Here is a 21900-nt window from a genome sequence, read left to right as displayed (position 1 = left end):
GGGCTGACCTGGATTGCTTAAAAGCAATGGAAATGAAAAAAAAATAGTTTATAATGACTCACTGCAATTTTTATCTTTTTCTGAATCTTTCCTATAGGACACAAATATTGCTGACGTCTCTGATGGAAAAACTGCTGTATTGCCTAAAATGTCTATTTACCTTAGTGATACTTTGAGCATAAAAGTTGAATTTCATCTAATAAATGTGAATTGTAGTCAAAATTCTGATGATCACTCTTCCTTAAAGGTCTGGCTCAAGGACTACCATCAGATAAACAAAAAGTGGGATTTCATGTTTTAAAAATGTAGAATGATGGCTAATGTAAAACAAATTAGAAGAGGAGCCAAAATTCATTGAGCACATACTCTGTACCTTGGAGTTTTTACATGTATTGGTCCTCAGAAAACAATATGACTTTGTCAAAAATAGGCAACTGTCTGGGTTTTGATCACTTGGAACAGATTTTGTGCTTATTTTTTAGCACCTACCCTAAAATTGAACTGTTACAGAAAAGATTTGCCCAGTCTATGTGCAAGGAAGCCCAGATCTAATTTCCAATTTTCCCCAAATTTCAGGTAGAATATACTGTTTAAATCATTTCACAGAGCAATTCTGGTTTGTTTTTATCTTTCTGACCCTTGCAATGCAGATATCTATTGGCAACATAAAGTTTCAAACAGTACATCTGCAGCCAAAGAAAACCGAACCAATTTGCACTGAAGTTTTCAAAAATATAAAGCTCTAATTAGAAGCAAGCAATACCACCACTGGACAGACAGGTCACAACACTGCGTTCACAGGATGCATCCCCCACTCACTGTAGTCGGGCCTAAGTCCTACCCCTAAATTTTAATACTTTCGGTTCCATATACGTTGTAACCTTCTCTATAGGTTGCTAAATTCTGGGTATTCTGCGAGGAAGTTGGGTTAAAAGTCTGTGCACTCTTTGCCACCTTCATTCTCTTCGCTTCTGCCCTGGACTTGTAACAGAACTCTATCAAAGCCACCAGCATTGCCAAGCCCAAGCCGCCAACCAGAATGTAGAAGACGCCTGCTACATTGCTCAGGCTCAAGGCACTCGTCTTGTCCTAGGGGGGATAAAGACACTTCAGTTAACTGTGGAAATGTCACATCCAAAAGGTAAAAGAACACATGAAATCCAAAAAGCCAATGAAAGTAAATGCTTAATTTAACCTGAAATTATTTACAAGTGTAAGTCACTGATGTAGGCTAATGGACTTAAACATAAATCTTATAGCTCTTGGGAGAAGTAAAATTATAATAGTTATCAACAAATTGTATCTGATTACATTCAATGAAATCAGTAACATTTTATCATTATTAAATATGCAATGAAAACCATTATACTTTGCCTTATATAAGCATTTATATATTTACATAGAGTGGCAGAAATGGGCTTATTATTGTTAAGTTTGAAAATGACAGGTTTAAAATCCAATTATGGGAGAAAGGGGACATCTTTTAGCTTTGCTTCTATTAGAATATACTTTTAATGTTCGAGATTTCTCTTGAATAAATCCAACTCCACATTTCCTAGTTGAGCAACTAAGGAGTTGTTGAGCTGATGGTTTCACATTTTGTTCATCATTAATTTACCAAATATATGCAAATAATGTGCCAAGGTACACATTATTTGTTCTTTCAGTTACATCTACAAGGGAAATCTCATGGAAAATGTTACTTTTGCATATTATATACTGTTTAGAAATAATTATCTATGTGTAACTCAAGTAATTTTTAAAGATAACTTTAAAAAATATATAAATTATTATGGTCAATTGAGAAATAAGTTATTTATGTATGGATGAATTTATAATTATTTTTATTAATTAAAAATACAATATAATTCCCACTTAAAAATGCTTAGTCCATTAATATTTTAGAGATATTATTTATTCTTCAGAGCTTCAGTATACATATAATCTCGTAATAAATCCAGAATAATCCCTAAGTCCTACTCTTATGATTGGAAGATACTAAAATTGTAACAAGAATTCAAAATTGTTTAATAAATTATAAATATGCTTATTACATAATATTATTGCAAGAAGTATTTTGGTAGACTACCTGAAGGATGCCCTGTAGTCATTATCTTCTCAGCAGTATGTTTTGTGCAAAATGTGATTCAGACCCTTAACGAGTTTTATAGGAGAGTATTTAACTCAAAAGATGCACTATATACACTGTCACCTTAGTCACAACATCAACTGACTGGGCTAAACATTTTAGAGTAACTTCATTTTCAAAATAATTACTCATTAAGTATTTGCACTTGTCTGACTTTACATCAGGATTTCAGGTAATGGTTTAATTATCTGGCCAAGCTTGTCTCATTCCACTCTGGTTAAAGGGCAGACAGAAATGATTAAAATATAGGGATAAGGCCTGAAAGGGATTCATTAACATTAGTTTGTCTCCTTAAATTAATTGAGGCTCTCCTATTTAAAGCAGTCACATGTTTAATATCTTAGAATATCCAGTAATATGTTTTCTTTCTTAAAGAAGATACAGAAAGAAATAAAAGGGGATTCCAAGAACCTTCAGCTCTGGCTTTCAGGTGCTGTTACTATATTCTATCAACTTGTGTAGGTATTTAGATTCACTGATAAACTTGTAATTTTTTAAAAAAATAAAAACATAACTATTTCCATTACTTTTATTTGTACTCAACAGAATTAGGAATATAGGTTCCTGCATTTTTTATTTTTTTCCTGCATTGTTTAAAAAAGAATTTATGATTAAGAGATCTTAGAACTTGAGAATATTATTCACAAACATTGACTAATTAAAACAATTTCAATTGGGCAAGTAGAATTGAAAGGTTCACTCTGTTTCTCTATCAGCACAGAAATATAATGGAGGTTCTTCAAACTAAAGTGGAATGCTTGGCACTATGGTGACAAAAGACTGAACCTCTGAGTAAGTATTTATTTAATATTTAGAATCTCCTTTTTCTGGTTTACTACTGATTTCCTGTTTTGAGAATATATCAATTCTTGAAATAACATGATTTCATGAAGTCTTTGCCTCCAAAACAAACAAAAAAACTACCCCAAAAAACACTACTTTTATGAGTGGTACGTAAGTTTGAGAATAATGTAAAAGGAATTTTATTATTTAAGAATTTTTGCAGTTTTAATTTAATTTAAAAGTCTTAATATTGGGGAGCAGGTTGCAGTTTCCTGGAAAGACCATCCCTATGGTTGAAATTTATGACATTAGCTTTTAATTTAGGCAGTGGCTGAGTGTATAATGTTCAGTTTTTATGGTTTCCATATACTTTTGACAATTGCTCCCGTTTACTGCTTTGTGAACACAAGAGGAGGCCCCGAACTGCAGCGACTGACCTTGCTTCCAGAGTCCTTGGGTCCACATTCACCTTTATCGTACCACCATTTGTTTTTCAGCTTGTCTAAGACGCCTGCCTCACTGAGTTTCAAAACGGCAAGGTTTACAGGAGTTCTTCACGTGGAAAATAACATAAATAACATTATATATGTTATTTTATGTTATTCAAGTAAAACTACATTAGAATCGCATGGCAAAGTGACAGAGCAGAGGCCACAGTAGGTGCTATGTCTTGTACTGTAGGCCCAGGTTTAGAATCAGACATAAAACTGGGGCCTGCTCCATCGCTTTAGGTAACAGGCACATACTGCTAGGGAGGATTTTTAAATAAAATGTATGCAATTACTGTGAATCCAAAACTATTGGCCTTAGTTGGGTTTCTGGAACATTTACCATTTTCCCCACATAAATGTGGCAGCCATTCAAAATCCAGAAGCTTCTTTTTGTTCTCTTTCAAAATTAAGGAAGTGGCTGCAGGTTGACAGACAGACTGAAATAGAAGCTAGGTAGGACTGATTTCATTCCTTGCATGCATTATGATTCAGCTCATGGTATTTGACTTTATGCCATAAAAGTATGTCTACAGTATCCATCATTAAATTGACTTCTTGACCGCTTTCATCCAAAACCTAATTGAAAAAGGCGGGTGATTTCAGTGTTACAACAGACCATCTTATGCAGAGGAAGGTCATCAGGAGACAAATATGTAAATAATTATTTTAAAGCATAAGCCCATGATGATACTTTCCTTCTAAATTGCAGTCTTTAACATAAATAATATCACCAGAAGCAATTTTCATCTATCTTGTCTATCTTGAATCTATCATCTATTTATCTTTTCATCTATCTTGAATCTTAAAGCATATTAATGTACTTTAAGTACAAGGTGAAGTGACTATAATATATTCCACAAATTCTTAGCAACAAAAAAGACAGGTTAGAGGTAACCAAGATTTTTCTGAATAGACAAACTCCTCTTATAAGAAGACTCTATTTATATTTATTAGAGACTCTATTTGTCTCCTCTACCATCTTTGATTCCTTCAACACTAAATATTGTATTAGGAGTTTCAGGGAGGAGGACATCAGTCATTACCTGGCATCAGTATTCCAAGGAATTTAATAATTCTTTCAGTTTTCACTCCCATATTACAATATGAAGGCTAAGATGATGAATGGAAAGCAGAAAGTTTCAGGATCCTTTGTTGTTACCATTTTGTTGGCTTATTGGTTTTTCATTTCGTCCCAAGACAGACTTTTCATATTCTTCTGGACATTTTGCCTGGTTGTATCCCCTAATGTGCCTCAGTTCTTCTAGGAAATGCTGAGTGCATCTGGAGTTACAAGACATGCATTTATTGGGGATTCATTCCAAAAACCTAACTACACAACTAGGAAATGCATTAAGAATGATGGTGATCATGACAGCTAACATTTACTGAGCATTTACTATGTACCAGGCATGGTTAAAAGCATTTTTCATGTTCACTAACATCATTCACATTTTACAAATGAGGAAACCAAAGCACAGGGAGCTTAATTCAGCAAGTTACACAACGAGGCAGTAGCCTAATCAGGATTCCTGATAGTATGACTTCATAGCTTTTGCAATTAAAAATATTAATAGCAGAAGACTCACAAAATGATGTTTCTAGTTAATTGGGCCTTCTGGTTAAACTAAAACCCATTTTTTTTGTATGGTTAGTTTTGAAAAAAATTCTAAAATACAAATTTTTATTTTTGTTTATATGGTTTCGGGATATAATTTAAATTTTGTTTCAATGTTATATTACTATGGCTTAGGTTCATTGTTCCACTGAAGAAGTAATATACATTTGCCATGATCCTAGAATATTATGTTGTTTTTTGGATTAAAATCTGACATGAGCATGATTTAATACTTTCTACTAAAAGCTGAATTTGAGGGTGGGGTGAGTTGAGGATTATGGTTAATTGGGGTGCCTGGTTATTTTAAACCCAGTTAATCTAGGTTTTCCTGTCCATACCAACCACTACTCTCTGCACCTGACCCCCAAGCCCCATTTGTGACGTGATTGTTACAATAACCACAACTGTGGGTTTACTAGTGACCTGCAAATCCTTTGAGAGCAGAAGTCACATCTCATTTATCTCTGTAAAATGGTATTTTCCAGAGTAGCTGACTCAGAGTAGGTGCTCTATAAAGTAGCTCAATTTGAAAAATGACAGAGCAAGATTTTTGAATCCAGAGCAAGCTTTTTTCTTGAACTGATACTCTAAGGGTTTTTAGGTCCCCAGGCAAGCTCCCCAAAGCCTTTGTAACACATGGGTGCTAAACTATATTATCCTATATTTCAATTCTTGAATGGGGTGGGCTGGGAGGAGGAGGACTCAGTGCTGAAAACTGGAGGAAAGTTCGAGAGTTTCCTTTAAGTTTCTTCAAGAAGGGACAATTGAAGGCAAAATTGTGAATAAGATGAAGACTGCATTAGGCTTCTCTCTCCCCTCTTAAAGTAGTCTTTTCTCCTATGGCCTTCTTTTTCCCTCTGGCCTCTTTATCCTTTCTGCTATTTCACACCTGTAACCCAGTTTTAGAGGATTAGATTAACACTTTGAATATAAGATATTTAGTATTAACCATAATTAATGTTCAACTGGTGGACTATCAGAACAAGGAATTCATTACTGGGAGAGTCATTCTCCAAGGGCTAGATTCCTTTAGTGTTTTTTGTTTACTACAACTTTTTTTCCTTTCCATTTTTTCCTGCTGATGAATGCATATTTTCTGTACTAATTCCTTTATTCTTGCATTGGTTGTCATGGCTGTGATAGAGGAAAGCAGCTTATTTCTAAGTATAGCATCTATCAAAGTCAGAAATGGGCTGTATTCTTCAAAGGGCCAAATTATCAGGAAGTGCACGACCAAATATAATACCTAGAGATAGCATTATTTGGTATAATCACACTTACAAAATAATTTTATATGAATATCCACATTTATGAGTGTGCATATTTTACACATGTAGAAGCAGAATAAAGTATAGAATTAACAGAAAAAATAATTTTGTAACTGTAATAATGGGTGATTGATGGTTGCAGCTGTTGCCAAAATTTCTAACTAGAACCAGGATTGAATAACTGGCATAAAAATTGGCCTAAAATTCTTTGTATGGTTTGTGCTTTGACTAAATCATACTAGGTTAACCAAAGTGGAGAATACATTTTAGACATTGCAATCAATATTTTTAAATTGGCTCATTCATTGTCAAGTAGTAAATTTTTGCTATTTTATTCCCAAGAATGAGTATGAATTTCTTATGACCATAAAACAGGACCATATCACAATAATATTAACTCATATGAACACTATCAAAGGATCAAGTTTTCAAATGAAGGAATTTGTACCCCACAAGTCATGCATTTCTGCTTTAATTTATTTCGTGTAAGATGCAGGACCCTGTTCTTCATATCTGTTGTTAGTTTTTTACCTTTCAAGGTGAAGCCTCTTGGCTGAGGACTGCTATGGTCAGAACTTCACAGCACTGAGAGTGGCTGTCAGGTGAGTGGGGATGCTAATTACTGCATGGCCTGGAGTGTGACAGGGAAGCTGCTGCAGCGACCCCAAATAGTCTAATTGTTCCTTATATTAAATCATGAGCTCCTTGAGGGAAAGGACAGTGGTAATTCTCTGTTTCTACACAGGTACTGGCACATGGCCCCATTCAAACACAAGTTTAATAATTTGCTGCTGAATGGAAGGCTGGAGAGGTTACAGTCCTGTGAATGACAGATGAGTCAGCTCTCTCACAGAAACCTTTCCATGTGTGGTACAGGTTTCCATATTTCCCTTCTTCATTAGATGAGTCACTGTTGGGATAGTTAGTTTTCTCCTACCAAGATTCTGTATTTGAAGGTCAGCTAAGCCAGGATTTCAGCATGTGTGTGCTGAGTTCTCTCTGTATTTTCCCTTCTGCACTGAATTGGCAGCATTGGTCTTTTCTGCTTTAGTTTTACACACAAAGGCTTTAGAGTCAGTTGCATTTCTCACTTCAGGACTTTTTCTCCTTATTTTACCTCTTTTGATGAAGATCAGGCCAAATGGGAGGGGTAAGGTAAGTTTACAAAGAAAATCAGTCACCTGAAGAAGGTACAAAATGAAAACGAAAAAGCAACAACTGTCTCCTAGTAATTTATTTCGATTTAAGTTAGGTCAGGCCATTTAAAATATCATCTTGTATGACAAATGCAGAGTAGGGTATTATTAACATTTAGAGTGCAACAATCTATTCTCTTGATAAACCTTAGACCAATAACAACCTATGTGGATTTTTTTTTTTTGTATACAAACACATTCCTGGAGGAAAAAATAAAACATAATGTATTTCATTTTGGGAGAATATTTTATGTTAATTTTTTATAACATGTTGGAAACCTACTTGTTAAAATTTGAAATAGCGTTCATTCTAAAACATTTTGTAGTTCATGTTTGGTGAAAGTAATGTCACTGCATAACTATAAGAAGAAGCAATTCGATTTTGGAAACTACAGGGTTAGAGAGAAATTTAGTCTTTTGGACAACAAATATTTATGTCCAACAAATAAAAATGTCCATTATGTACCAAATAATGAGTTGGATACAAGCTAATTAAATCTGACTGAGTTGTCCAGTTCATTTCAATAAATTAAAATGACTTTTGTTACATAGATTTTTCTAACATATATATGTTTCTGTTATGCTTGCTTATTTTTCTTCAGAAAACATCTTTAATGCACGCTAAAATGGGACTTCATTATTTATATTTGTGGAAAATTTTATCTGTAAAGCAGTGTTTTACTTCTCTTGTATTTGTGATAACAATAAAAATTTGAAAACTAAGTTTTTTCTAATGGAATAGAATATCTTTGTTTTTATTTTCTCTGGTGTTATTCTATGATATTTTCTGGTATTTCTAATTTGCATGAAAGAATGCTAGGTTATTAGTATAAAATTTAATACTTTTCTCTATGTATATATTTATATGTTTATGAAAACTATCAGAAAATTTCAGACAGTTGGAGCTCCAAAATATAAAATAAGTTATTACTCCTTAAGACAGTGCCTAGAATGGAGACAAAAGTTTGTCCTTCCTCCTGCTGCAATAGAACTAGTTATTAGATGGGAAGATGTAAGTGAGCTTAATTTGAAAGGCTTTTTAGATCGGGTGAGAAATTTCCCATCCATGAACTGTTTTCTTTAAGTCTAAAAATACTGATATATAGTGAAGAAGGGCTCTGGGACACTAGTATATTCTGTTAATTGCCTACTTTTTTGTTCTTTAGATATGGCTTAGAAATAAAAAAAAACTATTATTTTAGGAAGCTGGAGTTAAGATATGAAGTGAAGACAAAGCTGAGTTGATTTTGTTTTTGTTTCCTGATCATTTTGCAATTTGATCCATTTATGGAAGGCAAAAAATGTGTAGTTCATATGACAGCCTTTGATTTGTTATTTAACTTGAATAGAACCTGAGAGTTTAGATGGAGAAAACTTTTTAGTGGGCACCCTAGACAGGTCTATGTGGAGTCAGGTTATTGCTGATACTGAGCAATATTTGGTAGAAGTTCTGGTAAAGTAATGGTGAAAAAAAACAAGACAGGCTTACCGCCCTGCTCTCTCCCCTCTCTTCTCTAACTTGCTGTTTCAGAAACTTACATCCCTTCCTACTTTCCAAAATTGAGATTCATAGGCTTATAACGTCTGATCCACAACCTCTTCAAAGGCAGAGATTTTCAGTGACTATTTTCATTAGGTTTGTTAGTGTGTCACTAAATTGATAATGGTTGCAAATATTTTTGCATTGACAGTAATTGCATACGTAAGTTTGTGAAGGGACTGGACTAGCAATTCAACTGGTATTAGGAGGTCCAAACCATAAGTCTCCCAGCAGATGCACCTATTACTTTACATACTGTTTACCCGCTTTTGGTGACATTGAGGCTAACCTTGGAGTCACCTCCCCCGCTGCCACATTCTCCTTTGTCGTACCACCATTTGTTTTTCAATTTGTCCAAGAGGCCTTGTTCATTCAGTTTTAAAACTGCGAGGTTAACAGCATTTCTTGAAACGATAAAACATATTTTGTAAGAAACTGCACAGCTGTTAAGATGTTAGAAGGAATGAGGACTTAAGCTCTTTATAAGCTTCTCCCAGACGCTAAATAAACCTCTCATTTTACCATCCTGCAGCCCCTTCCTCCGGAGTCCAAACCAAAGGCAATTGTAACTAATTTCAAATGTATTAAACATGCAGTATTTGGTGCTGTTCACTTTCACAGTTCGTTTATTGTCAAATAACTGATCTCATCATCAATCAATTACATGGATTTTTTTTTGGCAAAACAGTAATAAACGGGAATTTACTAGTAATTGAGAAAGAATTGTGTCTTGAATTCCTTTGCCGCTAAGAATGCCAATGATCCAAAAGAGAATGAAATTAAAATTCATTCCCACAAGGAAAAACAAAATGGCATATACAAACCATCAAACAAGCCACTAATTTTTCTTTACTGATTCCCTGAAAACAAAGAGTAATTATTACTCCCTTTATTTTTTATGTGGGTTTAGTGTGCTCGATTTAGTTGTTTGCAGAATCTAGGATTTCCTGATCATTTGCTTCATGGACTAGAAGCTACATGGTAGTCAAGAGACAGCAGCAGCTCTAGGGAAAAATTCTTACATCTAAATTTTGTGTTAATTCTTAAAGGCATTGAATGCTATTTGGAAATTAGGATTACATATCCAATTTGATGGTTTAAGTAATTAAACTCCAGGATGTCATGCTGCATGTGATACTGACTTTGCAAACAAACCCACTAGATTAGATTTCCTCCATGTTTTTCTCTAAAGGGAAATAGGGTAGCTTATTTTGGCTATTCTTTAGGAGGATTAAAAAATAGTGTCATGGGCCAGGTGCGGTGGCTTGCGCCTGTAATCCCAGCACTTTGGGAGGCGGAGGTCGGTCAGTCACCTGAGGTCAGGAGTTCAAGACCAGCCTGGCCAACATGGCAAAACCCTGTCTCTACAAAAAATACAAAAATTAGCTGGGCGTGGTTGTGGGCACCTGTAATCCCAGCTACTCAGGAGGCTGAGGCAGGAGAATCGCTTGAACCTGGGAGGCAAAGGTTGCACTGAGCCGAGATTGCGCCATTGCACCCCAGCCTGGGCGACAAGAGCAAAACTTCGTCTCAAAACAACAACAAAACAAACAAACAAACAAAAAAAACAAACAAAAAAACGTGTCATGGGCTTTTGCCTCCCATACATTTGGTTTCTTTCCTGCTTTCAAGTTACAGTTTTTAAATGACCCAATAGGTATTTCAAGAGATTTTTCCATCATTTAATAAAATTTCTGTTAAATTTAAGGAGTGGCTCATAGGCTGAGGGAATTTGGGTAACGTTTGTGACATGCTATTTTATAAACACTGAGTTTGGTGATTACTTAATGGCAAATGAATTATAGGTAAAATAAAGCAACCATATTATCAAATAGCAGTTGAATAATTGATTTGCAAGCAAAATGACATTTAGCCAACTAATAAAAAGTGTTGCATATTTTACCACTAATTAGCCTACTAAAGTGTTTATTGTCTTAAAATTTGTTCTTATTATTTCAGGTCAACAACGTGCTTTTCCATTTTGTGATGATCTGATCCACTTGGAGAGTAAACAGTTCTCATAAGTAAACCACACACTTAAGAGTTTTTAGTATTAACTCTTCTTAAGAATAAGACTGCCCATTTACTGAATGCTAATTAAATAATTAGCTACTCCTACATTTCCAAGTAAGTGCCACATTAGTGGTGTAAAATAATGCATGTACTTCCTAATGTGACAATATCAAGTTGTTAGTTTAATCACCAAAGGACCAGATTGAAATGTAGGAATGAAGATAGAGACATCTATTTTTTTAAAAATTCTGCTGGGAAAAAAGGAATTGTTTTAATTTATTTTGTGTCTACGAGGAACTAAATTTGTCTTTCAATAAATTAAGGTTAACTACTAAAATTCTCTATTTTGGAGAAAATTATTTTTATAATCCATTTTATTTTAGCCTTAAACATTCATATGAAGATTTTTTAAAATGAAGTAATATTCCAATTATTTTCTGTGTTGATTTAGACCATTCCTCTGATAAAACTAAAATTATTTCATGAGAGGGTTATTTAACAGGGTTATTAACCATATCCAAAGACAGTTTCACAGCACAATAGAAAACTAAAAAGCAAAATAAAGGAATGGATAAGGAAAAAAAGCTTTACGTTGAGAAAATTGTTTGGAATCAAGCTTTCTACAAAATTATTCTAAAAGATTGTCTTTCTAATACCATCTAATAGGCCATGTAAAAACAGTTTAGTTTCACACTGCTATCCATATATGTGTGTAATTTTATACACTGGACCAATAGATAAGTTACTACCCAGTTCACAATTAATCTACATGTTTTCCTTCCAGAAACATGTGGTCCCTCAATAGAGTCCACTTAATACCATCATATATGAAATTTACCTTTCTTTAATGATGCATGGTGGAAGGCATTTTGTAATCAATATCTGGAGATAGTATTTCAAGATTTCCGTGCATGTTAAAAGTGTCTGTGTTTTTCTACAATTGTCTAACTAAAGATGTAATTCCCTCACATAATAAGTTTAGGTCTAAAGGGCTCCTTAGAATGCTATTTAAACTTTAACATAAACCACGTATATAATGACCATTTGGACATCTGTTCTATTTTATAGAATGAATCACTTCTACATGTTATGATTAATAAAAATCATCAATGACATATATATGTATATAATTACTTCACTCATTTTACTGGACTAGGTTGAAAAGTACTTTTTGTCAAGCTAAGAAGAAAGTGAAATCCTAAAGAAGTAATAATAAACAAGGCTAAGGAAGCCATAAGAAGTTAGATAAATGAGGGATGTAGAAAGCAGATACTCGCTGCAGCACATTTTATTATTTTTTTGAAATCCCCTTCAAATATTTCAGACATAGACTTCAAAATTGATGTCACAAACTCATATTGATTCTAAGGGGTATTCTTGCCCTGATTAAGTATATCAGTGTCACTGTAATAGTGACCTGCCAAGCAGATAAATGTAGAAGAAAAATATTTTTAGCTATTTCTTACATTAATTATTCCCTTTATTGCGTTAAATGTAGCTTTTGCAAAGTCAGTTGAAATGAATTGCTTTCCATTAAAAAATAGAAGAGGAGGAAAAAGCAACAAGGGACCACATTTTTTCTAGATGTTTAAACCATATTGGAGAACCAGATGTGTTGACAATGACGTTGCATAGACTGAAATAGGTTCAAGGTAATGTGTTTGCCTTTGCCTTGTATGCCTTAGCGAAAATCTAGGTGAGAAAATCCCTTCCCCAAATAGCTTTTCTCATAGTAATGAGATGACAGGGAATTTGATTCGGGCCTAGAATGAAAATGCTCACTTGATCAACTTCCAGGACTTCTGAAAAACTTCCAAAAGTTTTTATTCCTGGAATTTCCCTCAAATGAGTTAGGTTATGAAAATCCATACTTTACTAACCTAGCATTTAAGACTTACTTTTGTTAATGAGAATTTTGTTGAAATGTCATATAAAACCAAAGCTTTACTATGGGAACTAACATATGTAAATTTTTTCCATTTATTATTAATAATTTTGGGCACATTAATCTAGTGCAAAGTAAGATTTCCTTGTGAAAAGCATGCTTAATCCAGCCTAAGACATTTATTGCTTATTCTTTACCCCTCCACAAATAACTTATCATTAAATTATATAGCTCTGGATATGCTTTTATGCTTACTTTTATGCCTTACTCATATTTACTTCTAGATCATATTTCTTACAGTATGATTTCTCTGTTGGTGAGGTATTAAAGTGTATATCTGATAAAATGTCAACCTAAGTAAACAGGGCAAATTTAAAAAGTTTTAGTAAAGTTTAGTTTTATTTTTCTGATTTCCTGGATTTGTGAACATTGTTCTAAAGGACTGATGATACAGCTTCTTAGATTTAGTCATTGTCTGCCCACAAGATATTCAGGACATATGTAGTTTGTAGAACAAATAACTTGCAGTATTATCTTTGGTCTGGTTTAAACACATTCAATTCCATCTCACTTAATAGGATGAACACTTTATTGTTGGCTATGATGGCAATAGTATATGGAATTAATGCAGTTTATCTGTCTTAACTACTGTGTAATTGTGTTAGTGGATTATTATCCTTATAAGAAAGTATCCATTAGTTATACTAATTGAGTATCCCTAATCCAAAAATCCGAAATCCTAAATGCTACAATGTGCATTTCCTTTGAGCATCATGTTGGCACTTAAGACAATGTTTTTTGGAAATGTTTTAGATTGCAGGTTTTCAGATTACGGATGCTGAACTGGTGGTAAGTGTAACGCAAATATTCAAAAAATCCAAAAAAATCTGAAATCCAAAACACTTCTGGTCCCAAAAAGGCCTGTGACCTCTTCACTGGAGTGCTCTCTTCATACTACATTATATAAAATTTAAATATCAAGTGTTAAAATGTCCAGAATATTTACCTGAATGAGGCTGAGAGGTTTTTTTCATAGTCCTTAATAAATCTTAATATAGTTTAAAACCACTTAAAAATTGTGTGACAAAAAGAAATTGTGTAAAAATAAGAACATTCCTTTAAAGTCAGCAAAAAACATGGATAGATAACTTATGCAGCATGAAATTTAAATCATATAAAATAATTCTGCCTTATTTGAAGTTAAACTAAAATCATATAAAAATAATTCTGCCTTATTTGGAGTAAAACTAATGTGCATTAAAGCAATGCAAATTCATTTCTCACCATTCATAATAGGAAAGATAAAAGTAAAGATATGCTTTGTATAGTCGAGGATTTAATAAGAGGAGCAGGCATTCTCATTCACTGATGATAGAATTAAAAACTGGAGATCGGATGGGCGGGGCCAAGATGGCTGACTGGAAGCTGTGGCGTTCAGAGGCTTCCATCGGAAAAAAACATAATAAGCCTGTGAATCCTTCACAGGCAACCAAGGTATCCAGGCTCTCTCTCATCAAAATTGTCTAGAAGGCTGGCGTGACCCACTGAGAGAAGGAAGAGCACTGTGGTGTGGTGGCCCACACCGGGAAGGGGAACCTCCTCTCCACAGCCACGGGAGGCGGTGAGTGAGTACGCTACCCATCCGGGGAAACTGTGCTTTTTCCCATGGAACTGTGCAACCCACAGATGGGAAGGTCCCACTCGCGAACCCACGCCACTGGGGCCTAGCGTCCCAACCTTGGAACATGCAGATTCTTACAGCCTCTCAGCTGGAATCTGCTTGAACCTACGGAACTCCCGGGGGGAGGGGCAACCAGCACCAGCTGCTGCTGCCTGCTGTCGAAGCCGTTTCAGCTCCTTGGGGGAGGGGCGGCAGCCAGTACTGGGACTCACAATTGCCTAACATGCTAAACTACCTGGGTGGGGGAAGGGCAGCACCCATTTCTATAGCTCCAGGCTGTGCTTTTCCCCTGCTGGAGCCAGGGAGGCTGGACAGCTTGCTCCCAAGACTTGTCCCCACAGCCCAACACACCGGCTGTGGCAGTCAGCAGCCAGAGTGCCTCTTCAGGCCTAATCGCGACCCATTCTTCCTCAGTGGGCGGGGCTTCCCCGCAGGATCTCCAGTAACTCCAGCCAGAGGCTCAGGGACAGAATTAGCATCTCCCTGGGCCTGAGCTCCTAGAGGCAGGGGTGGCTGCAGTCTCTGCGGACCAGCAGACTTAGCCTCTCCTCCTGGTAGTTCTGAGGAATCGGGCAGCTCAGATGGGTGGGTTTCCCCCCAGCAAAACACAACCTCTCCACCAAGGGACAAAGTGCTTCATTGAATAGGTCCTGCTCCCTGTGCCACCCAACTGAATGAGACCCTCCAACAGGGGTTGTCAGACACCCTATCGCCAGAGCGATCCTACTGGCATCAGGTTGGTGCCCCTCAAGGTGAGAGGTCCTAGAAGAAGGAGCAGGCAGCCATCCTGGCTGCTTTCCAGCCTCCTTGAGTGACATCTCCCTGCACAGGAGCAAATCAGATGCATAGGGCCTAAAGTAAATCTCCAGCAAACTGCAGCAGCCCTACAGAAGAGGGCCCTGATTATTGAAAGAAAAACAAACAAACAGAAAGCAACAACCGCATCAACAACAACAACAACAAAAAGTCCCCCACAAACACCCCATCCAAGGGTCAGCAGCCTCAAAGAACGAAACTAGACAAACTCATGAAGATGAGAAAGAATCAATGAAAAAATGCTGAAAACCCAAAAAGCCTGAGTGCCTGTTCTCCTTCAGATGATCACAACGTCTCTCCATAAAGGGTGCAGAACTGGATGGAAGATCAGATAGAGAACTGACGGAAGGAGTCTTCAGAAGATAGGTAATAAAAACTACGATGAGCTAAAAATGCATGTTTTAACCCAATGCAAAGAAGCTAAGAACCTTGATAAAGGTTAGAGGAATTGCTAACTAGAATAACCAGTTTAGAGAGGAACATAAAAGACCTGATAGAACTGAAAAACACAGCAGGAGAACTTTGTGAAGCATATGCAAGTATCAACAGCCGCATCGACCAAGTGGAAGAAAGGATATCAGAGTTTGAAGACTACCTTACTGAAATAAGACATACAGACAAGAATAGAGAAAAAAGAATGAAAAAGAATGAACAAAGTCTCCAAGACTTCATAAAAGGACAGAACCTACGATTGATTTGAGTACCAGAAGGAGATAGGGAGAATGGAAACAAGCTGGAATACACATTTCAGGATATTATCCAGGAGAACTTCCCCAACCTAGCAAGACAAGCCAACATTCAAATTCAGGAAATACAGAGAACACTATTAAGATATCCCATGAGAAGATCAACCCCAAGACACATAATCATCAGATTCTCCAAGGTCAAAATGAAGGGAAAACTGTTCAGGGCAGCCAGAGAGGCAGGCCAGGTCACCTACAAAGGGAATTGCATCAGACTAATAGCAGACCTCTCAGCAAAAACTCTACAAGCTAGAATAGATTGGGGGTCAATATTTAACATTCTTAAAGGAAAGAATTTTCAACCCAGAATTTCATATGCAGCCAAACTAAGCTTCATAAGTGAAGGAAAAATATAATCCTTTCCAGACAAGCAAATGCTGAGGGATTTTGTTACTACCAGGGCTGCGTTGCAGGAGCTCCTGAAAGAAACACTAAATATGGAAGGGAAAAACCAGTACCAGCCACTGCAAAACCATACCGAATTCTACCAGAGGTACAAAGAGGAGCTGGTGCCATTCCTTCTGAAACAATTACAATCAATAGAAAAAGAGGGAATCCTCCCTAACTCATTTTATGAGGCCAGCATCATCCTGATACCAAGCCTGGCAGAGACACAACAAAAAAAAGAGAATTTTAGACCAATATCCCTGATGAACATCAATGCAAAAATCCTTAATAAAATACTGGCAGACCAAATCCAACAGTACATCAAAAAGTTTATCCACCATGATCAAGTGGGCTTCATCCCTGGGATGCAAGGCTGGTTCAACATATGCAAATCAATAAATATAATCCATCATATAAACAGAACCAAAGACAAAAACCACATGATTATCTCAACAGATGCAGAAAAGGCCTTTGACCAAAATTCAACAGCCCTTCATGCTAAAAACTCTCAATAAACTAGGTATTGATGGGACGTATCTCAAAATAATAAGAGCTATTTATGACAAACTCACAGCCAATATCATACTGAATGTGCAAAACTGGAAGCATTCCCTTTGAAAACTGGCACAAGACAGGGGTGCCCTCTCTCACCACTCCTATTCAACATAGTGTTGGAAGTTCTGGCCAGGGCAATCAGGCAGGAGAAGAAAATAAAGGGTATTCAATTAAGAAAAGAGGAAGTCAAATTGTCCCTGTTTGCAGATGACATGATTGTATATTTAGAAAACCCCATCATCTCAGGCCAAAATCTCCTTAAGCTGATAAGCAACTTCAGCAAAGTCTCAGGATACAAAATAAATGTCCAAAAATCACAAGCATTCCTATACATCAATAACAGACAAACAGAGAGCCAAATCATGAGTGAACTCCCATTCACAATTGCTTCAAAGAGAATAAAATACCTAGGAATCCAACTTACAAGGGGTGTGAAGGACTTCTTCACGGAGAACTACAAACCACTGCTCAACAAAATAAAAGAGGACACAAATAAATGGAAGAACATTCCATGCTCATGGATAGGAAGAATTAACATCATGAAAATGGCCATACTGCCCAAGGTGATTTATAGATTCAATGCCATCCCCATCAAGCTACCAATGACTTTCTTCACAGAACTGGAAAAAACTACTTTAAAGTTCATATGGAACCAAAAAAGAGCCCACATTGCCAAGACAATCCTAAGCCAAAAGAACAAAGCTGGAGGCATCACACTACCTGACTTCAAACTATACTACAAGGCTACAGTAACCAAAACAGCATGGTACTGGTACCAAAACGGAGATGTAGACCAATGGAACAGAACAGAGCCCTCAGAAATAATGCCGCATATCTAAAACTATCTGATCTTTGACAAACCTGAGAAAAACAAGCAATGGGGAAAGGATTCCCTATTTAATAAATGGTCCTGGGAAAACTGGCTAGCCATATGTAGAAAGCTGAAACTGGATCCCTTCCTTACACCTTATACAAAAATTAATTCAAGATGGATTAAAGACTTACATGTTAGACCTAAAAGCCGTAAAAACCCTAGAAGATAGCATAGGGAATACCATACAGGACATAGGCATGGGCAAGGACTTTGTGACTAAAACACCAAAAGCAGTGGCAACAAAAGCAAAAATTGGCAAATGGGATCTAATTAAACTAAAGAGCTTCTGCACAGCAAAAGAAACTACCATCAGAGTGAACAGGCAACCTACAGAATGGGAGAAAATTTTTACAATCTACCCATCTGACAAAGGGTTAATATCCAGAATCTACAAAGAACTTAAACAAATTTACAGGAAAAAAATCAAACAACCCCATCAAAAAATGGGCAAAGGATATGAACAGACACTTCTCAAAAGAAGACATTTATGTAGCCAAAAGACACATGAAAAAATGCTCATCATCACTGGCCATCAGAGAAATGCTAATCAAAATCACAATGAGATACCATCTGACACCAGTTAGAATGGCAATCATTAAAAAGTCAGGAAACAACAGGTGCTGGAGAGGATGTGGAGAAATAGGAACACTTTTACACTGTTGATGGGACTGAAAACTAGTTCAACCATTGTGGAAGACAGTGTGGCGATTCCTCAAGGGTCTAGAGCTAGAAATACCATTTGGCCCAGCCATCCTGTTACTGCATATATACCCAAAGGATTATAAATCATGCTGATATAAAGACACATGCACATGTATGTTTATTGTGGCACTATTCACAATAGCAAAGACTTGGAACCAACCCAAATGTCCATCAATGATAGACTGGATTAAGAAAATGTGGCACATATACACCATTGAATACTATGCAGCCATAAAAAGGATGAGTTCATGTCCTTTTCAGGGACATGGATGAAGCTGGAATCCATCATTCTGGGCAAACTATTGCAAGGACAGAAAACCAAACACCACATGTTCTCACTCATAGGTGGGAATTGAACAATGAGAACACTTTGACACAGTGTAGGGAACATCACAAACTGGGGCCTGTTGTGGGGTGGGGGGAGCGGGGAGGGATAGCATTAGGAGATATAACTAATGTAAATGACAAGTTGATGGGTGCAGCACACTAACATGGCACATGTATACATATGTAACAAACCTGCACATTGTGCACATGTACCCTAGAACTTAAAGTATGTATATAAAAAAAGAGCTTCTGCACAGCAAAAGAACTATCATCAGGGTGAACAGGCAACCTACAGAATGGAAGATAATTTTTGCAATCTACCCGTCTGACAAACGTCTAATATCCAGAATTTACAAGAAACTTAAACAAATTTACAAGAGAAAAACAAACAGTCCCATCAAAAATTGGGCAAAGCACATGAACAGACACGTCTCAAAAGAAGACATTTACACAGCCAATAAACATATGAAAAAAACTCAACATAATTGATCATTAGAGAAATGCAAATCAAAACCACAATGAGGTACCACCATCTCACGCCAGTCAGAATGGTGATTTTTAAAAAGTCAGGAAACAATAGATGCTGGCAAGGCTGTGGAGAAATAGGAATGCTTTTATACTGTTGGTGGGAATTTAAATTAGTCTAACCATTGGGGAAGACAATATGGTGATTCTTCAAGGATCTCGAACCAGAAATACCATGACCCAGCAATCCCATTACTGGGTATATACCCAAAGGAATATAAATCATTTTACTATAAAGACACATGCACACATGTTTATTGCAGCACTGTGTACAATAGCAAAGACATGGAACCGACTCATATGCCCATCAATGATAGACTGGATAAAGAAAATATGGTACATATATACCACAGAATACTATGCAGCCATAAAAAGGAATGAGATTATGTCCTTTGCAGGGACATGGATGAAGCTGGAAGCCATCATCCTCAGCAAACTAACACGGGAACAGAAAACAAAACACCACATGTTCTCACTCATATAAGTGGGAGTTGAACATTGAGGACACATGGACACAGAGAAGGGAACAACACACACCAGGGCCTGTTGGAGGGTTGGGGGTGAGGGGAGGGAACTTAGAGGACGGGTCAATAGGTGCAGCAAACCATCATGGCACTTGTATACCTATGTAACAAACCTGCACGTTCTGCACATATATCCCATTTTTTAAAGATGAAATTTTAAAAAAAGGAGAAAAAAAGAATTAAAAACCAAAAAGAAAATAATCTGGCTTTATACAACAAAAGCTTTAAAACAATTCTCACCCTTAATTAAATAATTCCCCTTAGAGCAATCAATCCTAAGAAATTAAAGGTGCTGCCAAAATGACTTATGACAAATCTCATTTTATATATATGTAACATTATATATATAGCATTTTATATATATAACATTATATATATAGCATTATATATATAACATATATAGCATTATATATATAACGTTATATATAGCATTATATATATATATATATAAATTGAAAGCAATATACCTATCAAAAAGAGGGAAGATTAAGGAGATTTTGGTATACACCAGTGGTCTCAACTTTGACTTGAGTATAATAACTGCATATTGCAAATACTCATGCTCAGACCTAACCCTCACTGTATCAGGTTTTTCTAAATTGGCGTACCATATGTTACAAAGCTTCTGGTGTTATAGTGTTGATAAGTACCAATGATCCATATGATTGATGTTTGATAACCATTAAAAAAATTTCAATGGCAAGAGGGAGTACTTATAGTATAATGTTAAGCAGAAAAAGAAACAAGTGTGTGTTCATTTTGATCTTAGTCTGAGAATAAACTATACATTTATATATAAGTATATGTATATATAATGTTGATTGTTGAAAAGAATATGAAAGAAAATACAACAAATCACAATCTCTGGGTGTAAGATGATGATGAACTTAAATTGCATTTGTTCTTTATGCCCCCACACACCCAAAATTTTCTGGGCAGTGGAAAGTGATACTGTAATAATTAGTAAAAAACAAAGCTTTCAGTTATTTTGTAATATAATACCTTATGGAATTGTTTTATTCAAGCCAAATAATATACTCTATTTTGGATTAAATAAAATTTGAGATATAAATTAGGGGTTATTCTTAAAGTTCTTAGAAAAACATTTATTGTTCCTGATTATGTGGTTTGCTTTGGTTCAGTTGGTTTTGTCCCTGTAGTCACAGGCTGGAGGACATGTGATGTATTTGGCTTCTATGAGGGCTCTACTTTATTTGATGGGAACAGGTCAGGCAGAGAAGTATGAGCAATGCATCAATTAGCAGACATACCCCATCAGACAGGAGCTACAGGAGGTTAATAGAACTCTTAGTGGCCTAGAAAGAAGACTTGCTGTTTCACACATATTTATATAGACAAGGTGAGTCTTTTCCCTTAGGCTGAATTAAATGAATGTGACTGAATAGGCTTGAGTCCTGCTTAGTGTGCTATTTACAAAAGAAAGAGTTTTGATCTCTGTTTTCAGAAAAACAGATTTATGGCTAGCAACTATGTTCTTTCCCTAACAAGTATTAGAGACCCTAAGAAAAAGTCTTTTTTTGGATTTGTTTGTAGGAGTTAAAAAATACAATTTATTTTTATATTCTATCATGCTATATATTTATTTTATACCTTTCTTGAAATCAAACTAAAATTCCAGATTGGAAAACTCATTTGATTTAGGCTTTGTTAGCAGCAAATGTGTGTGTGTGTGTGTGTGTGTGTGTGTGTATGTATGTATATATATATGTGTGTGTGTATGTGTATACATATATATGTGCTACAGTTTTCCCAGAACCATGCTAATAAGAAAATAGTAATTTCATGAAATATGAATAACCAACTCT

At 35.9% G+C, this 21900-nt stretch overlaps 1 protein-coding gene and 1 long non-coding RNA gene across 10 annotated transcripts in view; one reads left to right on the top strand and one right to left on the bottom strand.

Annotated features, from left to right (window-relative positions):
* The window catches only part of GRIA4 (glutamate ionotropic receptor AMPA type subunit 4), a 375233-nt gene that overhangs the window by 6682 nt on the left and 346651 nt on the right, over positions 1-21900 (bottom strand). For 2 of the 9 annotated variants that reach the window (XM_034933612.3, XM_008953749.6), the window contains exons 15-16: positions 9332-9446; positions 955-1089 (exon numbers count right to left, since the gene is read on the bottom strand). In XM_034933612.3, the coding sequence (XP_034789503.1) occupies positions 955-1089; positions 9332-9446 (250 nt within the window). Of the gene's footprint in view, positions 1-819; positions 1090-3369; positions 3485-9331; positions 9447-21900 lie in introns of those variants that run through there. The other 7 variants (XR_004665232.3, XM_063608252.1, XM_034933614.3 and 4 more) reach the window with 7 other exon arrangements.
* The window catches only part of LOC129393406 (uncharacterized), a 61931-nt gene continuing 49483 nt past the window's right edge, over positions 9453-21900 (top strand). Inside the window, exon 1 of the long non-coding RNA XR_008620257.2 lies at positions 9453-21434. This is a non-coding gene — a long non-coding RNA (uncharacterized LOC129393406). The remainder of the gene's footprint in view (positions 21435-21900) is intronic.

Source organism: Pan paniscus, chromosome 9, assembly GCF_029289425.2.
Source record: "Pan paniscus chromosome 9, NHGRI_mPanPan1-v2.0_pri, whole genome shotgun sequence".
In the NCBI taxonomy this organism is placed as follows: Eukaryota; Metazoa; Chordata; class Mammalia; order Primates; family Hominidae; genus Pan; species Pan paniscus.
The sequence above is the reverse complement of the archived record's forward strand: the minus strand, read 5'-3'. Positions and strand labels throughout refer to the sequence as shown.